The sequence below is a fragment of the Protopterus annectens genome, chromosome 14.part0, assembly GCF_019279795.1.
Source record: "Protopterus annectens isolate FY-2018-M chromosome 14.part0, PAN1.0, whole genome shotgun sequence".
Classification (NCBI taxonomy): Eukaryota; Metazoa; Chordata; order Ceratodontiformes; family Protopteridae; genus Protopterus; species Protopterus annectens.
The window spans coordinates 74,824,994-74,842,729 of NC_056748.1; the positions used below are offsets into that span (position 1 = coordinate 74,824,994).

The 17,736-nt window shown below is 45.2% G+C and overlaps 1 protein-coding gene across 1 annotated transcript in view; it reads left to right on the forward strand.

The window, feature by feature from the left end:
• The window catches only part of SGPL1 (sphingosine-1-phosphate lyase 1), a 1,851,476-nt gene that overhangs the window by 1,434,672 nt on the left and 399,068 nt on the right, over positions 1-17,736 (forward strand). Inside the window, exon 8 of the mRNA XM_044055782.1 lies at positions 3,391-3,499. Within this exon, the coding sequence (XP_043911717.1) occupies positions 3,391-3,499 (109 nt within the window). The remainder of the gene's footprint in view (positions 1-3,390; positions 3,500-17,736) is intronic.

Genomic DNA, 17,736 nt, shown 5'->3' on the forward strand with positions numbered 1-17,736 from the left:
ATTTGTGATGCCGCTACATGGGTTAACCCTCATACTTTTATTACTCATTACAAGTAGATGTGGCCTTCCGGAACAGGGCATCCTTTGGTTCCACTGTCCTAAAGAGTTTATTCCCTTGAGCCACCCAAGAAAAAGGTGCTGGGGACTCTGTCCCAACCAGCAAGAATGAAGGCGAGATAGAACAGTATAAAATAAAGAAGTTATGTACTCACCATAACGTTCCATGTTTGTTGTCCAGTATCTTGCCTTCAGTCTTGCGGCCCACCCAGCCATACCCCTCCTGGAGGATCTAGAGGAAATTTCTCAAAATTGGCAGATAAGGTCTCATTCCCTTCTTGCCTTTTCTTGTTAACTTTATGACAATATGTTTCATATATTATCCTTTTGGATATTGAATATGTGATGGGAACCTTTCTCCCTCAAACGAGATCTGGGGAACAGCTGCTAAGCACCATGGGATAGGACTTAGCCTCTAGCCAGTAGAAGCTCTCGAGCTTTGGTATACGACCGAGTCAGAGCCAAGTTTCGGCTCCGAACCCAACCAGCAAGACTGAAGGCAAGATACTGGACAACAAACATGGAACGTTATGGTGAGTACATAACTTCTTTTTTTTGGTGGAATATAAATACATGCCACAGTAATCCTCATCCCTTGCCAATAACCCCAAGTAATGCATGTTTGAATTTCAACGTTTTTTTTTTTTTGGGATGACAGCAAGTAATTTTTTTGTGGTGTACTTGTGGTATTGTTGGCAAAGACAACAGTGAATAGTGTCCTGGTAAAGGTGAGTTTTGGGGTAGAGAGCAGTAGTTTATTATTATTTTTTTTTGTTAGGGTTTGTTAGTAGTTATGGATTATTTAGCCATGTTTCGGTAAGAAGGGTCATTGTTGTGAGGTCTTGGGATTTAGGGAGAGATTTGGCAGAGAAGATTATGGTTGAGTTATCATTGTATTGAACTAGGGTTGCATTGTTTGAAGCAGAGTACATATCAATGATGAATGTGTTGAATAGTGTGAGACTTGGTATAGATCCTTGTGGGTTACCAGTAGTTACTGGCAAGAAGGAAGAGAAATTATTTTTTCACTTCACGGAACCATTACAGCGTTTGGCCAATATGTGGATCTGTATTTTTTTTTTTCCCTTGTGCAGTGGAATAATGAATGATGTTTCCATAGCAAGGGCTTTATTTTCAGATATGGATAGATTTATCAGAATTGAAACTTGATATGAAATAGCCTCGGCTGCTATTTTAAGGTCTTTACCAGGTAGATTGGCAGGGGTATTTGTAGTACACTTAATCGATTTCTTTTGGTAGCTGTGGGAATTGGTTGGAAGGAGAAGTGTATAAATAAATGAACAAATATAAATAAATGAACAAATGTATATGTAAATAAATCAATTAGTTATTTATATATATATATATAATATGTATAATAATTCATTTAACTTATTTCTGATATATTTAGTATATTTTTTATATATTTTCTTTATTATTCATTATTATTTATAAGGTATAGTTCGAATGCATATTTCTATGTTTTTATTTTGTTTTATATTTAATTATTGATTTTTTAGGATTTTTGTATGCATTTCCCTTTTAATCAATATCATATAATTATACAATTAACTGAGGATGAATTGCCATTGGTTGATTTGAATTAATGTTATGTATATATTCCTAAATGTTTTGTTCATTGTTCAAGGTCTGATGAAGCATTTTTATGTGAAGGCGCTTACCGTGGTATATGTATTAAAACAGTTTTATCTAGTATATGCTGCCGTGTTCGTCCTTTCAGTACTTTATTTGCTCAGTGGATGTGTTATATTCTTTTTATACTGAACGGGCGTTTGTTCTGTGCTTCTTTGTCACTTTCGTTGGTTATTCAGTATAAGACTATGGTGTAATTTTGTTTGTGCATTTGGTATTGGCTGTGTAGCTTGTTTTGAGGCCCAGAACAGTTTTGGATTATTAGTGTGTATGTTTTCATTGGTTGAGCAATAGGTTCTCTTATCTTTGGTGATATGTTTTGTTACGTTTCTTAGCTGTTTATATACTTGTGAAGAAGGTGCTGTTTTATTTGAGACTGTTGTATGTAGTCTTTCTCAAGATTCTTGGTAACAAACTGAAGGTTAGCAGCAAGTCTGAATTTTTTTTTTCAAATATTTTATTAAATTTTCCATGAAAAATAAAAGACAACAAATGACAAACAGTATTCTCATTCTTAAGACAAAATATTAACAAAGTAAAAACAATTTACAATATATACATAGGCCTGAAGCAAAACTGCAGATCACAATTATCAATTCAGAAAGAGTTATGGTCCATTTGCAAAGACTGAATAAGTACTAAAACTTTTGTCCAAGGATTATTAACAAATGTCTTTGGATAGATTCTAAGTTCTTTTGTCTTAGTTTCTTTGATTGCCAGGTCTTTCGCTGAAGACAAGAAATCCTCAACAGCAGCTAGTTTTCCATCTTCTGGTAATACATTTTCTAGCGATAGCAAGTATTGACCACAGTAAATATGAAAGTCTGAAGTCTTGGGAACTAGTTGAATTAGCAACCTTGGATAAGAGACTGATTGCTGAATGTCTCAAGGCAGGTCACTGTATTCCTGTACTAGTTTCAGACTAAAAGCATAAGCCCGTAGTTTGGCAGTTAATGGGTCCCGTGGTTAAGCAGTATGCGAACGTTATTCCCAAGTTTTTTCTATTTACAGAGTTTTGATGATCTGATGTGCATTGTTTGGAAGGGTCTCCCAGTCAGTACTCAAATAAAAGCCTACCCAGCATGACTGTGGGATTAGACCATAGCATGTTTGTTTGGTGGCTTGTAGTTGTTTACTTGTAATGCCACCTCTGGTCAACAAAATTTGGACCGATTAAATGCTTGTATCTTATTCTTCCTCTGTGCTGTCATATGAGTACACACTAAGCCTTATTTGCATGTTTTTGTGTTCAAGCGATAGAGTGCTGCATTTTCCAGTGCTCTTGATTTTTTTTTTCAAATAGTAATTTGCTGTCCAAGAAGCCACCTTCTGTCATTTTGTTTTGTTTGCACAGTTATATACAGGTTTTCTTTCCAAATTCAGTAATTTAAAGCCATAATATTCATTTCTGTAGCTTTCTTTTTGATTGTTCTTGAATACATTTTTGTTTTATTTAAAAAATTGTTTGCACAGGATTCTGTGTCTATGAAAAATGATTGTTTTGATGCACGTGAATACGTTTTACTAATTTTGGTTTATATTAAATTTGATGAGATTACTTTTGGATAATGTTTTTTTTTTTTTAATTTTGTTTTATACTGAACTGGTCAGGTAAAAGACTCATTACTATCATAGCAAATGTAAATAAAAGAAACAGCTCTAACATATTTACTTTTCCAGCCTTGCACCAGTGAGTGCCCATGCTGCTTTTGATAAGGCTGCGCATTATTTTGGCATGAAGATGGTCCACATTCCACTCAACGCAGAAACCATGGAAGTAGATGTTAAGGTAAGCACTGTATATGGATACTTATTACATACACAGTCATGTGTGTCGAAAGAGTCAGTGACTACTTTCTTTTCTTGCTGATATTTAATTATGTTTTGGCTTCAACAGTGTTTCTTTGGGATCCTGCAGAGACCTTCTGAAAGAATGCATCACTGCCCAAACTGTGCTCACACCACCTTTTCCCTTCAGGTCGTACTTACCTATTTAGCTGTGACTGTTTGCCAGACTCAAGCTGACCACTGATTGCTATAGAATTTAGTAATAACTTCATGGAAGAGAGAGGAGTTACGTTTCCTTGTAGATGATGGAGATTCAAGCAGACAGTAATAAGAAAGATAACCTAACCATCCATCTTGGACTCTGGTAACAAAACGCAAGCTGTCCAGTGAGTGATGTTGAAGAGAAGGACTCTGGAGTAACATAATGGAAGAGAGAGAGGTGGGATTATCCCTCTCCTGTATGTCATTTGTTTCTTTGACTTTCAAACAAGCACTCCTGTCCTTTAGGTTATCTGAGTTTGGATGTTGCTGTTTTTCCCTCCAAAGCCTCACAATTGGCCCAACATTGGTTAGACTATGTTAACAGTTGGTGTAAGGAAAATAATCTCAAACTGAATGTGCCAAAATATAGTGTAGTTCATTTTGGTAGGCAAAACGTTTTTCACATCATGCCATATAGGCATGGCATAAGGGATCTAGGCATTCTTGTTGATAGTTCCTTAACTTTTGACCATGTTTACATAATGGCAGTGTCCAAAGGCATCTCACATAGATCCAAAGAAGTTTTAAGTCCACTTTACTCATCTCTTATCAGACACATTATTGAATGTAATATCCCTTTTGGCATGTATTTGTGTAAACATAGTACACAATTTGAGAAAAATCAGAGATTCCTAACTAAATAGATCAGTGACCTCAAGACCCTTAGTTATTCAGACAAACTGGCACCTTCTCCCTGTACTTGGTACCTTATCGATGCCTCTTGTAGGTGTCAAGCTGATTATCATTGTCTAGCTTTTAAAGCTATGAAAGATCCTCTTTGACCTGTTTTTCTTTTGCAGAACAAATGGTTCTTGAGTTACTTGGTTAAAGGATCTAAAGTTAATGTATACGTAAGACATGTTGCTGTTTCATATCCTAATATAGCTCCCATCTCTGGAACACTTTCCCACTACATTTCAAGCAGAAGAACACTCTTGTCACCTTTAAAGTAAACCTAATTAACTGTATGGACAGCCTCAGATTCAGGAAAGATCTGTTGAAGATGGATTATTGTCTCAGCTTGTCATGCTCTGTAGATTGATTGCCTAGCACTTTCTTATGAACTTCTCTCTAGGAAAAACAGTGCTTCTTTTGACATTGAAGTTTCAATCCTTGCCTTTCCCAGGAGTCCCTTCTGCAGTGAGCAGTTAGCTTAGCTCTCACCTCATGACTTAGATGGAGAACTGTTGCAGGTGTTTGGTGCTTTCTATCCCTTTCAGCCCTTTGATAACTCAAGATCTGAAGTAGGATATTCATTTGTCTGCAACCTGTGGGTTATGGATCCGATATCGGATCCGAACCGGCATAGTTTCCAGCTATGGATCCAAGCTCTCAGCTCCTCCCCTCACCCATAATGCCCTGCTCTACCCTCATGACCTCAGATCTTGTTTGCCGCGCTGGTAACTGGATGTGGTTTCTTTAGCTCTCAGCTAAGTGGTATTTTCTTGTATAAAAATTGAAAATTTTTGCTTTCTTTAAACTTTTTTGTGTGAAAGTTGTAGGTTCCCTTTGTGTATTGACTGTTTTTAGTTTAAATTTATTTACAGTAGTATTTTTATTCCCTCCCCTCGCTGGTACGTAGAGTGTGTGTGAGGCCTGTGTGCTTGTTTTAGTTTTTGTTAAGTTACTTCTGTAACTTTTGGGAAGTTTTGACTATGGCTGACCAGCCTAAGTCATTCTTTTCTAAATGCTCCGAGTGTGGCCATAAGCTCTCACCGGCTGATGGCCACACTCGGTGTGTTAAGTGTCTTGGGGTTGAACACCTCACATCTGGCTGTTCCATTTGTGCAGGGTTCAACCCCAGGGCACTGAGGGAGCGGAGGTCCAAGCTGGTCCTGGCGGGTCTTTTACCGCCGGACTCGGCTCTGACCCCGCTCCTTCGGGGACTCCTGCGGCTGCAGCTGTTCCCCTGTAGCACCCCTCCTGCTCCTGGGACTCAAACTCCCGCTTCAGGACAGGAGAGGGATGCTTCTAAGAAGGACGGAGGAGAAGCACCTGGCGGGCCGAGACCTCTGTTTCGGCCCGCCTGCCAGGCTTCTCCCGGCTCCTGTTGAGCGGTCTCCTCCTTCTCGGCTCCGGTCACCTGTGTGCTTCTCACGGGTCCTGAGGAGGAGGAGACCCGATCTCAGCGAGGCTATCGAGGAGGCATTCCAGGCCTACCTCGGTAGCCTCGTCGAGATCTACCCATAGCCTTTCGGATGCTGATCTGGACGGATGATGCGAAGGTTCATCCAGGCCCAGATGCAGATGGGAGTGCTCTTGCCTCCCCCTCGGGGAGCTCAACACCCTTTTCAAGCCTATTGCTCCTTCTCCGACCCGCTTCCGGGTTCGGAGCAGCTGGAGCCGAGCAGCCGGGCGGGGAGGTCGGATCCGATAGTACTGGTACCGGATCCGACCATGCCCTCGAGTGCGTCGGACCCGATCTCGGAGCCTGGATCCGAGCCGGATCCGGGGATCAGTGCTCGCCGGCGCCCGTCTGTGTCGGGCGCACTGTCGCCGGATCCGAGTGCTTGGCGCCGGCTCGATCCACTCTTCGGATCGAGGGGAGCCGATTGCCGGATCCTTTGGTGAGGTCGGCTCCCCGCCGGCTTTTGATGTAGTGGAGAGGGCTCTGTTGAGGGTCTCCGGACCCCGGCACTTGCCGGCTCCGTCCCGCTCCCTCTGCACTGGGCCAGGCTTCCACCATCCGGCCCCTGGGACAGCCCGTTTCTGTGCCCCAAGTTGCTCCTATGGAGCAAATGGCTGCTGCGAGGACTCCTCTGACAGCCCCCAGAGGAGGCTCCTCAAGCATACGCAAAGGAGGCACATTGACTCCCTGAGTCTCTCACTGAAGACACGGACTTGGAGGAAGGGAAGGCTCCCCACGGTCACCCCGAGGATGTCTCCTTGGAGACATCATGGAAATACTCCGTATCAGGGGGTGGTCTGCCCCAAGTCTTCCTCGGACGAGTCCGTGTTCTTGGAGGCATTGAAGCGGGCCCGTCTACCTCTTGGGTGTCCCCCCCTGCCGACCCCCTGGTGGACCTTATTACCACCAGGGCGTGGAAGGAACCGGACACCGTGGAGCCAATTCCCAAAAGACCTGACAAAATCCTTAGCCCGCCTTCTGACAGGACCCATTGGAGTAAGGGGCCTCCTGTAGATGCCATGTTGATGGCGGCGGCCACAAAGAGGGAACTGGCTCAGGAGAGTCCCTCAGTCCACCCACCGAGCAAGGAGTCTCGGATGATGGACCGCTTGGGGAAGCGGATGTTCAGTTCGGCGACCTTTTCGGTGAGGGCGCTGAACTATTTGGCACATGTTATTCGGATGCAGCGAGACCTTATTAAGAATGCGCTGCATCCCCCCCTGAGTCCATTTCGGAGGAGGACAGAGCTCTGCACTCCACCAAAATGGCCACTCTAAGGTCAGTCACGAATACTTCTATGCGGCTACTCTCCCATGCTACGGAGGGCGCCGCTAGAGCTGCGGGGACAGGACTGGTCACTAGGCGTCAGGCCTGGCTCCGCCACTGCATTTTCTGAGCCCTTCAAGGCGTCGTTTGCGAACGCCCCTTTGATGGTTCTGCTCTGTTTGGCAAGACCGTTCGCGAGGCGCTGACCCAGGGCGAGAAGGACGGGAAGACGCTGTCTGCCGTCGGAATCCGCTTCTCTGCACCCCAGAGGCCCTATTCTAGGAACCAAAAGGGTCAGAAGAAGATGTGGTTCCGGAAGTCGCAGCAGTCCCAGCCTGCTCCGGACAACCAGTCCTTCCGTGGCAGAGGAGGACAGGGAGGACGCCGCCCTAGAGGCAGAGGGGCTCCCAGAAACTTCGGGTCCAGGGAACCTTTCTCTGAGCGGCCAGCGCAGCAGCCCTGAGGGCTGCCCGACTGCTCTACTCTGGAGGCAGTCGGGGGCGTTCGGGGCACCTAGCGGCATGGGAGTCCATAACATCGGACCGCTGGGTTCTCCAAATCATATGCAGGGGATATCACATTCCTTTCCTTCACCTTCCAAAGATGCAGTCCCTCCCAGACGTACCACCCGGTCAAAGTGAGGCCGCTTTAGCAGAATTTGGCCATCTGCTAGAGTAAAGACCGTTCCACCCCGTTGCCCCAGAGCAGATCGGATCAGGGTTCTACTCCAGGTTCTTTTAGTGCCAAAAAAGACGAGGGAACTAAGGCCAATCCTAGACCACTCTCTCCTGAATCTGGCAGTCCCGAAACAAAAATTCGAATGGTCACTCTACAATCTATTCTCCCCTTCTGGGAGAATGCCAATGGATGTGCTCGATGGATCTCAAGGGCGCGTACTACCACATCCTAATGGACAGGCGCTCAGGAGGTTTCTCCGCTTCCGGCTGGGAGCCAGTCACTACCAGTTCGGGTCCTTCCCTTTGGTCTCACCACAGCCCCAGGGTGTTTACCAAAGTACTAGCAGTGGTAGCGGCCCACCTGAGGCTTCAGGGGTGCAGGTCTTTCCCTACCTGGACGACTGGCTCCTTACCGCCCCAACAAGGCATCTACTTCTCTCGTGAGACTCCTTTCTCCATCTTGCTCCATTTCTGGGCATCACAATAAATACAAGTTAGTCCAACCTGGCACCCACTCAGCTCTTAGATTTCATAGGGGCCAGACTAGACACAAGGAGTTTACGAGCCTTCCTTACTGCGGACAGGATTCTGAATCTGCAGCTCCAGGTGCGGGCCATTCTCCATTCATGTTCTGTTCCAGCGGAGTTGGTCCTGAGGGCTCTAGGGTCCATGGCTTCGTCGATAGCTCTTCTTCCTCTTGCCAGGCTCAATATCGCATTCTACAGTGGGCGCTCTTAGTACAGTGGTCTTACCTTGCACTCCCCATGTATCATCACATAGCGATCAGGAAGGCTTGCAAGCGGTCCCTCTAGTGGTCGCTCCACTCCCGGATCTCCACGAGGGTCGCCCATTTTGTGCTTCTCCCCTCTCGCCACGGTGACCACGGACGCCTCCGCCTCGGGTGGGGGGCACTGCGGGCCGGACAGTCCAAGGCACGTGGAGCGATACAGAGACCTTACTGCATATCAATGTTCTAGAGATGAGAGCTGTGCTCTTAGCGTTGCTAGCACTTCAGGACTTTCTTCCCTTGGGAACAATTGCGATTCAGTCGGACAATATGTCTGTTGTCTGGTACATCAACAAGCAAGGGGGAACAAGGTCTTACCCTCTTTGTCGAGAGGCCATGAGAGTTTGGGAATGGGCAATCTCCACCAATCGCTTTCTCATAGCAACGCACATTCCGGGTCGGTCCAACATCCTAGCGGACAAGCTCAGTCGCACCATTCTGACCCCTTACGAGTGGTCTCTCAATTGTCAAGTAGCGGAACGCATATTCGCACGGTGGGGAACCCCTTCATGCGATCTTTTGCCTCTCCCTCAAACACCAAGTGCGACAGTTTTTTCGCTCTGATACCTCCTCCCGGAGGTACCCCAAGAGGCGCTCTGGTGCATGCTTGGCCACCCGGTCTTCTGTATGCCTATCCACCCTTGCCTCTGATGCTGCAAGTTCTTCAGAAAGCCTCTCGGGTGGGTTGCAGAATGATTCTCATTGCTCCGTTCTGGCCTCGACAGATCTGGTTCCCCTTCCTAAGGTCTCACTCTGTGAATCCTCCTTGGATTCTAGATCCTATTCGGATCTGATATCCCATCCATCCTGCATTCCTCCTCCGAACCTGGACAGCCTGAAGCTGACCGCTTGGCTGCTCAGTTCCACTCTTGATAAGGACTCGGTATCTCTTCACGGTAAAGGCTATTTTGGTGGCGGCTCATAAACCAGCCACTAGAAAGGTTTACGAAGCAAATGGAAACGTTTCTCCGTGTGGGCGGAGCGGCAAGGCCTAGATCCCTTCACGGTTCCTCTCCCGTAGTGCTTGATTTTCTAACCTCTCTCTTTAATGATGGTGCCAGCAGTTCCACAGTCAAAGTTCAACTGGCGGCAATTTCTCACTATCACATTGGTCAAGAGTCTAATCCTCTTATGTCAGCCAAATTGTGCAAAACCTTTCTTAAGGGTACTTTCCTTCTCAGGCCCCCTATTAAGCAAGCAGTTCCTCCTTGGGACCTTTCTCTGGTCCTACAGGCCTTGACCGCTCGCCCTTTCGAGCCCGCGGCTACAGTGGACCTCAAATTCTTGTCTTACAAGACAGCCTTTTTGGTAGCCATTACATCAGCCAAGAGAGTTTCTGAACTTCAAGCTTTATCAGCTAAACCTCCTTACTTGGTTTTATCGGACCGTGTCTCCCTCAGGACCAACCCGTCCTTCCTTCCTAAAATCGCTTCTGAAGCAAACATCAATCAATCTATTAACCTCCCTGTTTTCTTCCCTAAGTATGAAAACAAAGGTGAATATAGGCTACACTCACTAGATGTTCACAGGCAACTAAGATTTTATCTCAACAGGACAGCTGGTCATAGGCAATCCGACCAGCTGTTTATTTCCTTTGCAAAATTCAATTTGGGCAAGCCAATTTCCAAAGTTTCTCTGTCCCGCTGGATTTCACAGTGCATTTTATTGGCTTATCAAGCGTCAGGAAGGCCCGCACGGAGGTGTTCATGCCCATTCAACCCGGTCAGTATCTACCTCAGCAGCCTTCAAGGCTAGGATTCCTCTGGATGATATTTGTGCAGCAGCTACATGGGCTTCGTCTCATACATTTATTTCTCACTATAAGTTGGATTTTGCATCCAGGGTAGAGCATCCTTTGGCTCCGGTGCTCGGAATATCCTTCCATGATGGCGCCCAAGATTCAGGTAGCTGGGGACTCTGTCCCACAGGTTGCAGACAAATGAATATCCTACTTCAGATTTAGAAGTTATGTACTCACCATAACGTTCCATCTGAGTAGGTGTATTCATTTGTCTGCAACCATCCCGCCCTCCTATCCCCCTGGCCTTTCAGTTTCCTGCATATTACTGGTTACCCTTTTGAGGGTATTGTTGCTTTGGCAAACTCGATCTGAGGTCATGAGGGTAGAGCAGGGCATTATGGGTGAGGGGAGGAGCTGAGAGCTTGGATCCATAGCTGGAAACTATGCCGGTTCGGATCCGATATCGGATCCATAACCCACAGGTTGCAGACAAATGAATACACCTACTCAGATGGAACGTTATGGTGAGTACATAACTTCTAATTCATTCCAGAACTTGAGTTCAAGTGTCTTTGAGATCTGTGAAACCAGTATGCTGAATAAGTCTTCATTTAGTATATTTGAAAAGGTGAGTTAATAGACTTTGCAGCTGCGCACTTGCTGAGTGCAGTGTAATTTCACTTATTTATGGAGTGGACTTTCTTCATACTGCAGCCTTCTGTTAGTTCTCCTGCTGGTTTCATTGTCCTGGATACACTATTCATATGTGCTCATAGATGTGTACTAGGCTAAAGACCACTAAGGCTTTTTTAAGCCTAGCCATACATCCCAGATTTCTGACAAGTTCTGGTACCCTTGATAAGTGTACGCAGGGGATTGGGCGATGAAACATTTACAAGCAGGGGCCTGGGAGATGAACCATTTATGTCCATTAGAGACATAGGTGCCAAACCAGGGATGAATTTCTGTTCCTCATCCAGTTGTCCAAGTTGCACTTGACTTGGGTTGGGGAGGAACTCTGCTTCACATGAATGGGGAGCCTGTTCTAGAGATGGGGTAGTCTCTGGGATACATACCTGTCTCCCCAGCAGGTCCTGTCTATATCACAGGAAAGGTTTAAGTCTTTAGAATGGGTAATTCTGGTGCTGTTTGTTTTGCAGATATGCAAGAGGTAGGAACTTTGCTTGTGACTGTCCTCTTTGTAGAGATGGACTTCCAAATTCTAACTTTCTGGATCTTGTCTGCGAGCCAGCTGGCTATCCATCGGGTGACATAAGGGTTTATACCTACTCTCTTGGCTATCCATCGGGTGACATAAGGGTTTATACCTACTCTCTTGAGTTTATCAACAATGCCTGAATGAGGTATTGTCATATGCCTTGGCCAGGTCAAGGTAGGCAGTGTGAACCAGTCTGCCCTCATCCGTTGCTTTGGTGACATTCTCAAAGAAGTCCACCAGGGTGAGTAGGCATGACCTGCCCTTGACAAAATCAAATTGGGTTGGGTCCACCGTTCAGAGGTTTCCTATGTCATTATTGGTCATTTCCATGGCTTTGCATGTGAGACTGGTAAGACTTATGGGTCTGTAGTTTCCAGGGTCTGTAGCTGCCCATCTTTGTGTAGAGGGATGACTGCTGCTGTTCTTCATTCATGTAGAGGCTACGGTTATGTAGTAATTCCAGAGGACCTGATAGGTCCAGTTTCATGCTATGTAGTAGGCATCCTGAGATATTGTCTGGGCCCATCAGTGCCGTTTTCTTGGCCTTAGAGAGAGCATTGAGGACCTGTACCCTAGTGATAGTAGGAGAAACTAAATTTGATGTTATTTCCTGAGGGGAGATTGAAGGGGGGAGAGAGGGGTAAATTTAGAGCTGAATTTGTCTGCCTGTAGGTTTGCTATATCTTGTGGCTTCATTAACAGTGAGCTCTGCACACAACTGTGTATAGTATTTGTGGTTGAGGGCATAGCTAAAGAATGCCTTATGGTTGTCCTTGGCCTGAGAAGCCAAATTTATCTTGAATGTGGCTTTGGTAGACTTCATTTGTCCTCTGAGCTGTTTGTTTAGTTTAAAAGTGCTTTATCCTGCTAGCTGCTACACCTCCTAATTTTTGCCATGATTTTCTTCTTTGTTATACAGCCTGTCAGTGTTGTGATTCCACCAGGTTGGCTTTTTTTGAGTGCAGTTTTCTCTGTGACAAATACACTTTAAACTGTTGTTTTGCTGTATTCTTCATCATAAGTACTCCGTTGCCAGGTGCAGTTTTTCTGTTTGCATTAGAAGTTTTTGTCATGCAATGCAATGTTGACATTTGAAGTGCACTATTCATCATGTCAATTACACTGTTGCCATTTAGAGTGCAGATTTTCATATGAACTGTGTACTTTTGACAGTTACATCGCTGCCTTTGACATGCACAGTTGCATTTAGGCCTTCCTCAGGATAAGTCACTATAACAGTAAATTATAAAATTTTGAATCCAATGTTACCTATTTTCATCCAAGTCAACATATGGGACGTCGGATCCAACTGGATCCAATCTCAGCAGTGACTTTGAAATTTCCATGGTTCCAGGGCTTTGACTGCTCCCCTATTCATAATTCCCTGAACTCCAATCTAATACCTCAGATTTCATTTACTGTCTGAAGACTAGACTTGTTTTTGAGGGCTTGCGTATCCTTTGCATTTTCAGCAAAAATTCCTTGGTAAGATGGTTCTTAAACCTATTCCCATACTCCTCCTCTACCGAGAGAGTTCTTTCTCTCTAGTTTGGCAATTTCGTTAGATAGATTTTTTCCTAGATAATACATCATCCTTTATTGCGATGTCTTTAACAGTAAGGTAGGACTTTTTGATAGTGTTTATAGTGCATTTAGATATAGTATTAACACATTTTTTATTATAATTGCTGTGCTTTTTTTCTATCATCGAGATAAGATTTTTTTTTGGGCATTAATGACAGAGTCTCAAGCCTAAAACATACTCTGAGTGCAGGCATAAGTTGCCCCCTTAAGATCCTCATACTTTATATGCATATTGTCTGGGCACTGTCCATTTGGACACAGAATATCCCTTGTGTGCTTCATTTAGTGCTAGTTCTTTGCAAGCTCATCATGACAAGTTGGTGCTGAGGGTTCTCCTTCCTCCACAGATAGAGATTTTGGTTCTGGGCCTTCCTCTTCTGCCACCCCTGGCCATGAAATAGGACAGAACTAAGTATTCTGAAATTGCCTCAGGCAAAGACAAAGAAAAGGAGAAAAAGAAAAGTAGACATAAAAGAGAAACTTGAACAAAAGGAGAAAGAAAAGGACAAATCTGCATCTTCTGCTAACAAACATTCATCTAATCCATTGGTATCGGACAGACCATTACCTAAACTGGCTAGGAGGTCGTAACTGACAGCATCTCAGTCCTGTCGATCTTCTCCATGGCCCCCGTTTTTACCAGGCCTGCTGAGCCTGAGACTGCATACCTCAGTTTTACAAAAAAAAAAAAAAAAAGATACTCCAGGTCTTCTTCATTGGCTTCATCTACTTGATTATCTCGGAGCTTAACAGAGTACAATGTTGACAGGATGATGAGGAAGTTCTTGAGAAAAGAGATCCAGCTTGTGGTTCTGTTGGTACTGTCCTCAGGGAATGTAACAACCATTTACCACTCTGCCCCTCCACTTCTTTTGCCTTTTGCAGTCTATCCTTTGGTTCCAACAGTTTTGGATCCAACTACTTCCTATGCATCATGGCTCAGACATTTCACTCAACCTTGACACTGACAACTTCCCTATCCCCCTCTACTCTGATACCTTCGGCTCGGGAAGGAACTTGGAGCAGTATCGTTGGTGCAGGCTTCTGGAGGGATGGCTACAACCCTAAGTTCTTGGACCTGTCTCTTCCCCTAGGTGCTTCAGCACTAGATAGCTTGCGTCTGAGATCAGCTGCAGGGCCAGGATTGATCTTAGTTGAGGTTTCTTTCTGTTCTTCGGATCCCGGGAGATCGTCTGTTCCAGTGGCAGCTTCAGCCTTTGAAGTTGCTGAAAGGGTTTTGGGTTTACCCAGAGAGAGGACACTTTCTCCTAGTTCTGCCAAGCCTCAGCTAGGTCCTGCCAAGTCATCTTTTCATCTTGTCAGATAGGGCAGTCAGCAGCACAGATTTCTGAAATGACTTGCTAAATCAGCTCCGATGTTCTTCGTGTTTCACTGTTGCAGTCATTACATTTGAGATAATCTGCTGGCAGATTGCCCTCAGTCGGCTTGAATAACAAAGTCTTGTGTCCTGCATCGGTTGCTGTCTCCTCTTCCATGATGTCAGGTCATCAGGGGTATAAAACATGCAGCCGACTCCATTTTATTCAGTCTTTCTTGCCGCATGGTGCCCGAAGCAGAAGCAGTTCACAAGTGCCGACTCCTGAAATTTTTGTATTCGAGTTTCAGAACCAAAGTCTTTAAATTAAAGTTAAGTACCCCATTGGGGAAACTTTTTCTTGCTCCTTACCGATGTCAGTAAAAGTTAATAATTGCACTACTTGTAGGAAGCAAATACCTCATAAGGATTTTCATTTGTACTGTATTCCTTGCCTAGGCCCAGATCACAACTTGCCTTGCTGTCGGTTTTGTGCTAGATTTAACCAACGCACTATTAAGTGTCGGTATATTTTTGCTTCTAAATATTTTGGTGCAAGATTTAATTATCCTGAAATGTCGTCGGTTAGCAGTCCGACTACCAGAGTTCATAAAAAACACAAAGAAAAGGACAGAGACAGACCGTCAAGGTCCAAAACCGACAACGAAGCTTCTCCTAAGCCAGTCGCAGGTTCGCCGGTACTCAGTGAGGCGCTTTCGCGGCCCCTGATACCTGCTACATTTGAGTCGCAGGCCTCTGCCGAGACCCGTTTGGAGTCCGGTATGCCATGAGATTCTCAGAGTATTGAATCCGCGGATGTTTCTTCCTTGGATGGGTCCGGAGCTGCTGAGCAGGCAACGGCTTCTGAGGGTGTTTTCAGGCCTCAACATTTTTATAGTAAACTGACGCCAGCAACAAAAACAAGGTCAAAAACAACTTCTATGTCTAAAAAACCAATGCATGAACCACGTGCTCAGGCCTCTGTGCCAAAAAACAGATAATAAAATGGCTGAGGATTTAATTACCTTGATCAGGGGTTCCCAACCCCCCCCCCCCCCCCCCCCGCTAAGAGACCTAGGCAAGGCACTGATTATGAATCTTCAGATCAGGTTTCCATTTCTTCTGATTCCTCTTCTGATCAGGAATTTTCTATTCCGCCCTATGAGGATTCTGATCCAGAGGGAATCCATCCCATCTGCATCTCCTCCTGAGGATTACTTTTTTGGAGAGACACTGCATACATTAAGGGAACATTTTCACTGGGAGAGTCAGGACTTCTCTGAATCAGAAAAGAGGCTTAGGGATTTCCTTCTTCTTCCTCAGCATAGGCCTTTGGCAGTACCTCATGTATTAGACATTGTTGATGTGTTCTCTGAGTCAAGCATGGCTCCTGATTCCCTGCCTTCGGCTCCTAGTAAGCCAGACAGATGCTACAGGGTTCCTGACTCCCACAAATTTCTTTTCAAAAATCCTGCTGCTGATCCTGAGACTATTTCTCAGGGTCCCAAGGCCTCGACAGCCAAAAATCCTACCCCTTCTGATAGAGATTCCAGGGCGCTGGATAGATGGGGTAAGAAGGTATATACGTCTGCAACCTTTGGTAATCAGGGCTTTAAACTGCCAGTTTCATATGCTTAAATATCAACAGCATGATGTTCTTCGTCTTCCATTGCTGCAGTCCTAACTATTGGGTATAGTCCGCATCCAGTCGGCCCGAATACCAGAGTATAAGGCTGACGTCGGTCATGGCGCATTAGACTGACGTCAGTACGTCAGGGTACTAATGCGCATGACCGGCGTTATATCCTCAGTCTTTTTTGCCGCGTGGTCCGATGCAGAAGCAGTTTTGCGAGTGCAGGTTGGCGTTCTGAGATATTTCCGAAACCGGAGTTTCAGACCGAATCAGAGTTGGCTAAGTACCCCGTTGGGGAACATTTTTGTTTTTTCTTGCCTCAGTATTCAACCGGATGTCAGAAAAAGTGAATAACTGTATTTCTTGTGGGAAACAGATACCGCATAAGGATTTCCATACTTTGTGTATACCTTGTTTAGGGCCTGAGCACGACGTTGTTGGTTGCCGCTCTTGTGCTAGGTTTAACAAACGCACTATTAAGAGGAGGTTAGACTGTGCCAGGTTAGTGTTTGGGAAACGTTGCAATTATAAAATGCCGTCGGATGCTCCGACGCCGCTTCGTCCAAGAAGCGCAAGGACAAAACAGCGAAGCCTAGGGTTGAAGAACCGGCAGTCCCGGACGTCGGTTCTTTAGGAGGCTCAGTGGAGCCAGAGGTTTTGCCAGGAGTTTCTATGGAGTCTCCAGCAGAAACTTTGCTGTTACAGGATGTCCCATCTCAGGAGGCAGGCCAGGCTGAGGGGGCTTCTCAGGTACCTATTCTTCCCTCTCTTCCCACAGTAGTTAGAGCCTCTCCTTCTGTTGCTAAAGCTTCTTTTAGAGGTAGGCCAATTTCAGCTTCAGTGGGGGCTTCTCCTAGCTTTTCGGGTTCTGTACCTAAGAAACATATGCTTAAAATGGCAGAAGATTTGATTACTTTGATTAGAGGTTCTATGGGCCCTCCTAATAAGAGGCCTAGGGTGGAACCGGAGTTTGCCAGTTTTGAACAGGGTTCAGAGGCTTCTGAGTCTTCTGCGGATGATTTGCAGGAGTATCCTCCTTATTCTGATTCTGATGTGGATGATGCCACTCCTTCGGCTTCTCCTCCTGAGGATTTTTCATTTTCAGAGACTCTGCATTCCATGAGGGAGCACTTTAAATGGGAAGGCCAGGATTACTCTGATTCCAGGAAGAGGCTTAGGGAATTCTTGTTTTTACCCCAGCATAGGCCCTTAGCTATTCCTCCTGTGTTGACTGTGGTGGAAGATGTTTTTGCAGAGGCTTCCCTGAACCCTGATTCTTTGCCTCCTGCTCCTGTTAAACCTGATAGGTACTATAGGGTGCCCGAAGCTCATAAGTATTTGTTTAAGAGTCCTAGGGCGGACCCAGACACTGTTTCTCAGGGGCCTAAAGGTGTTAAAGCCTCAGTGGTTAGAAATCCTGTTCCCACTGACAAAGAGGCGAGGGCTTTGGATAGGTGGGGTAAGAAACTGTATACTTCTTCCACTCTAGCCATGAGAGCATTGAATTGTCAGTTTCACATGCTGAAATATCAAAATTATCTCCTTTCACAATTGAAGTCTAAGGTGGATGCTTTGGCGGAAGGTATTGAGTGTAAAGAGTTGCTAGATTTGGTTTATGTGTCTGAAC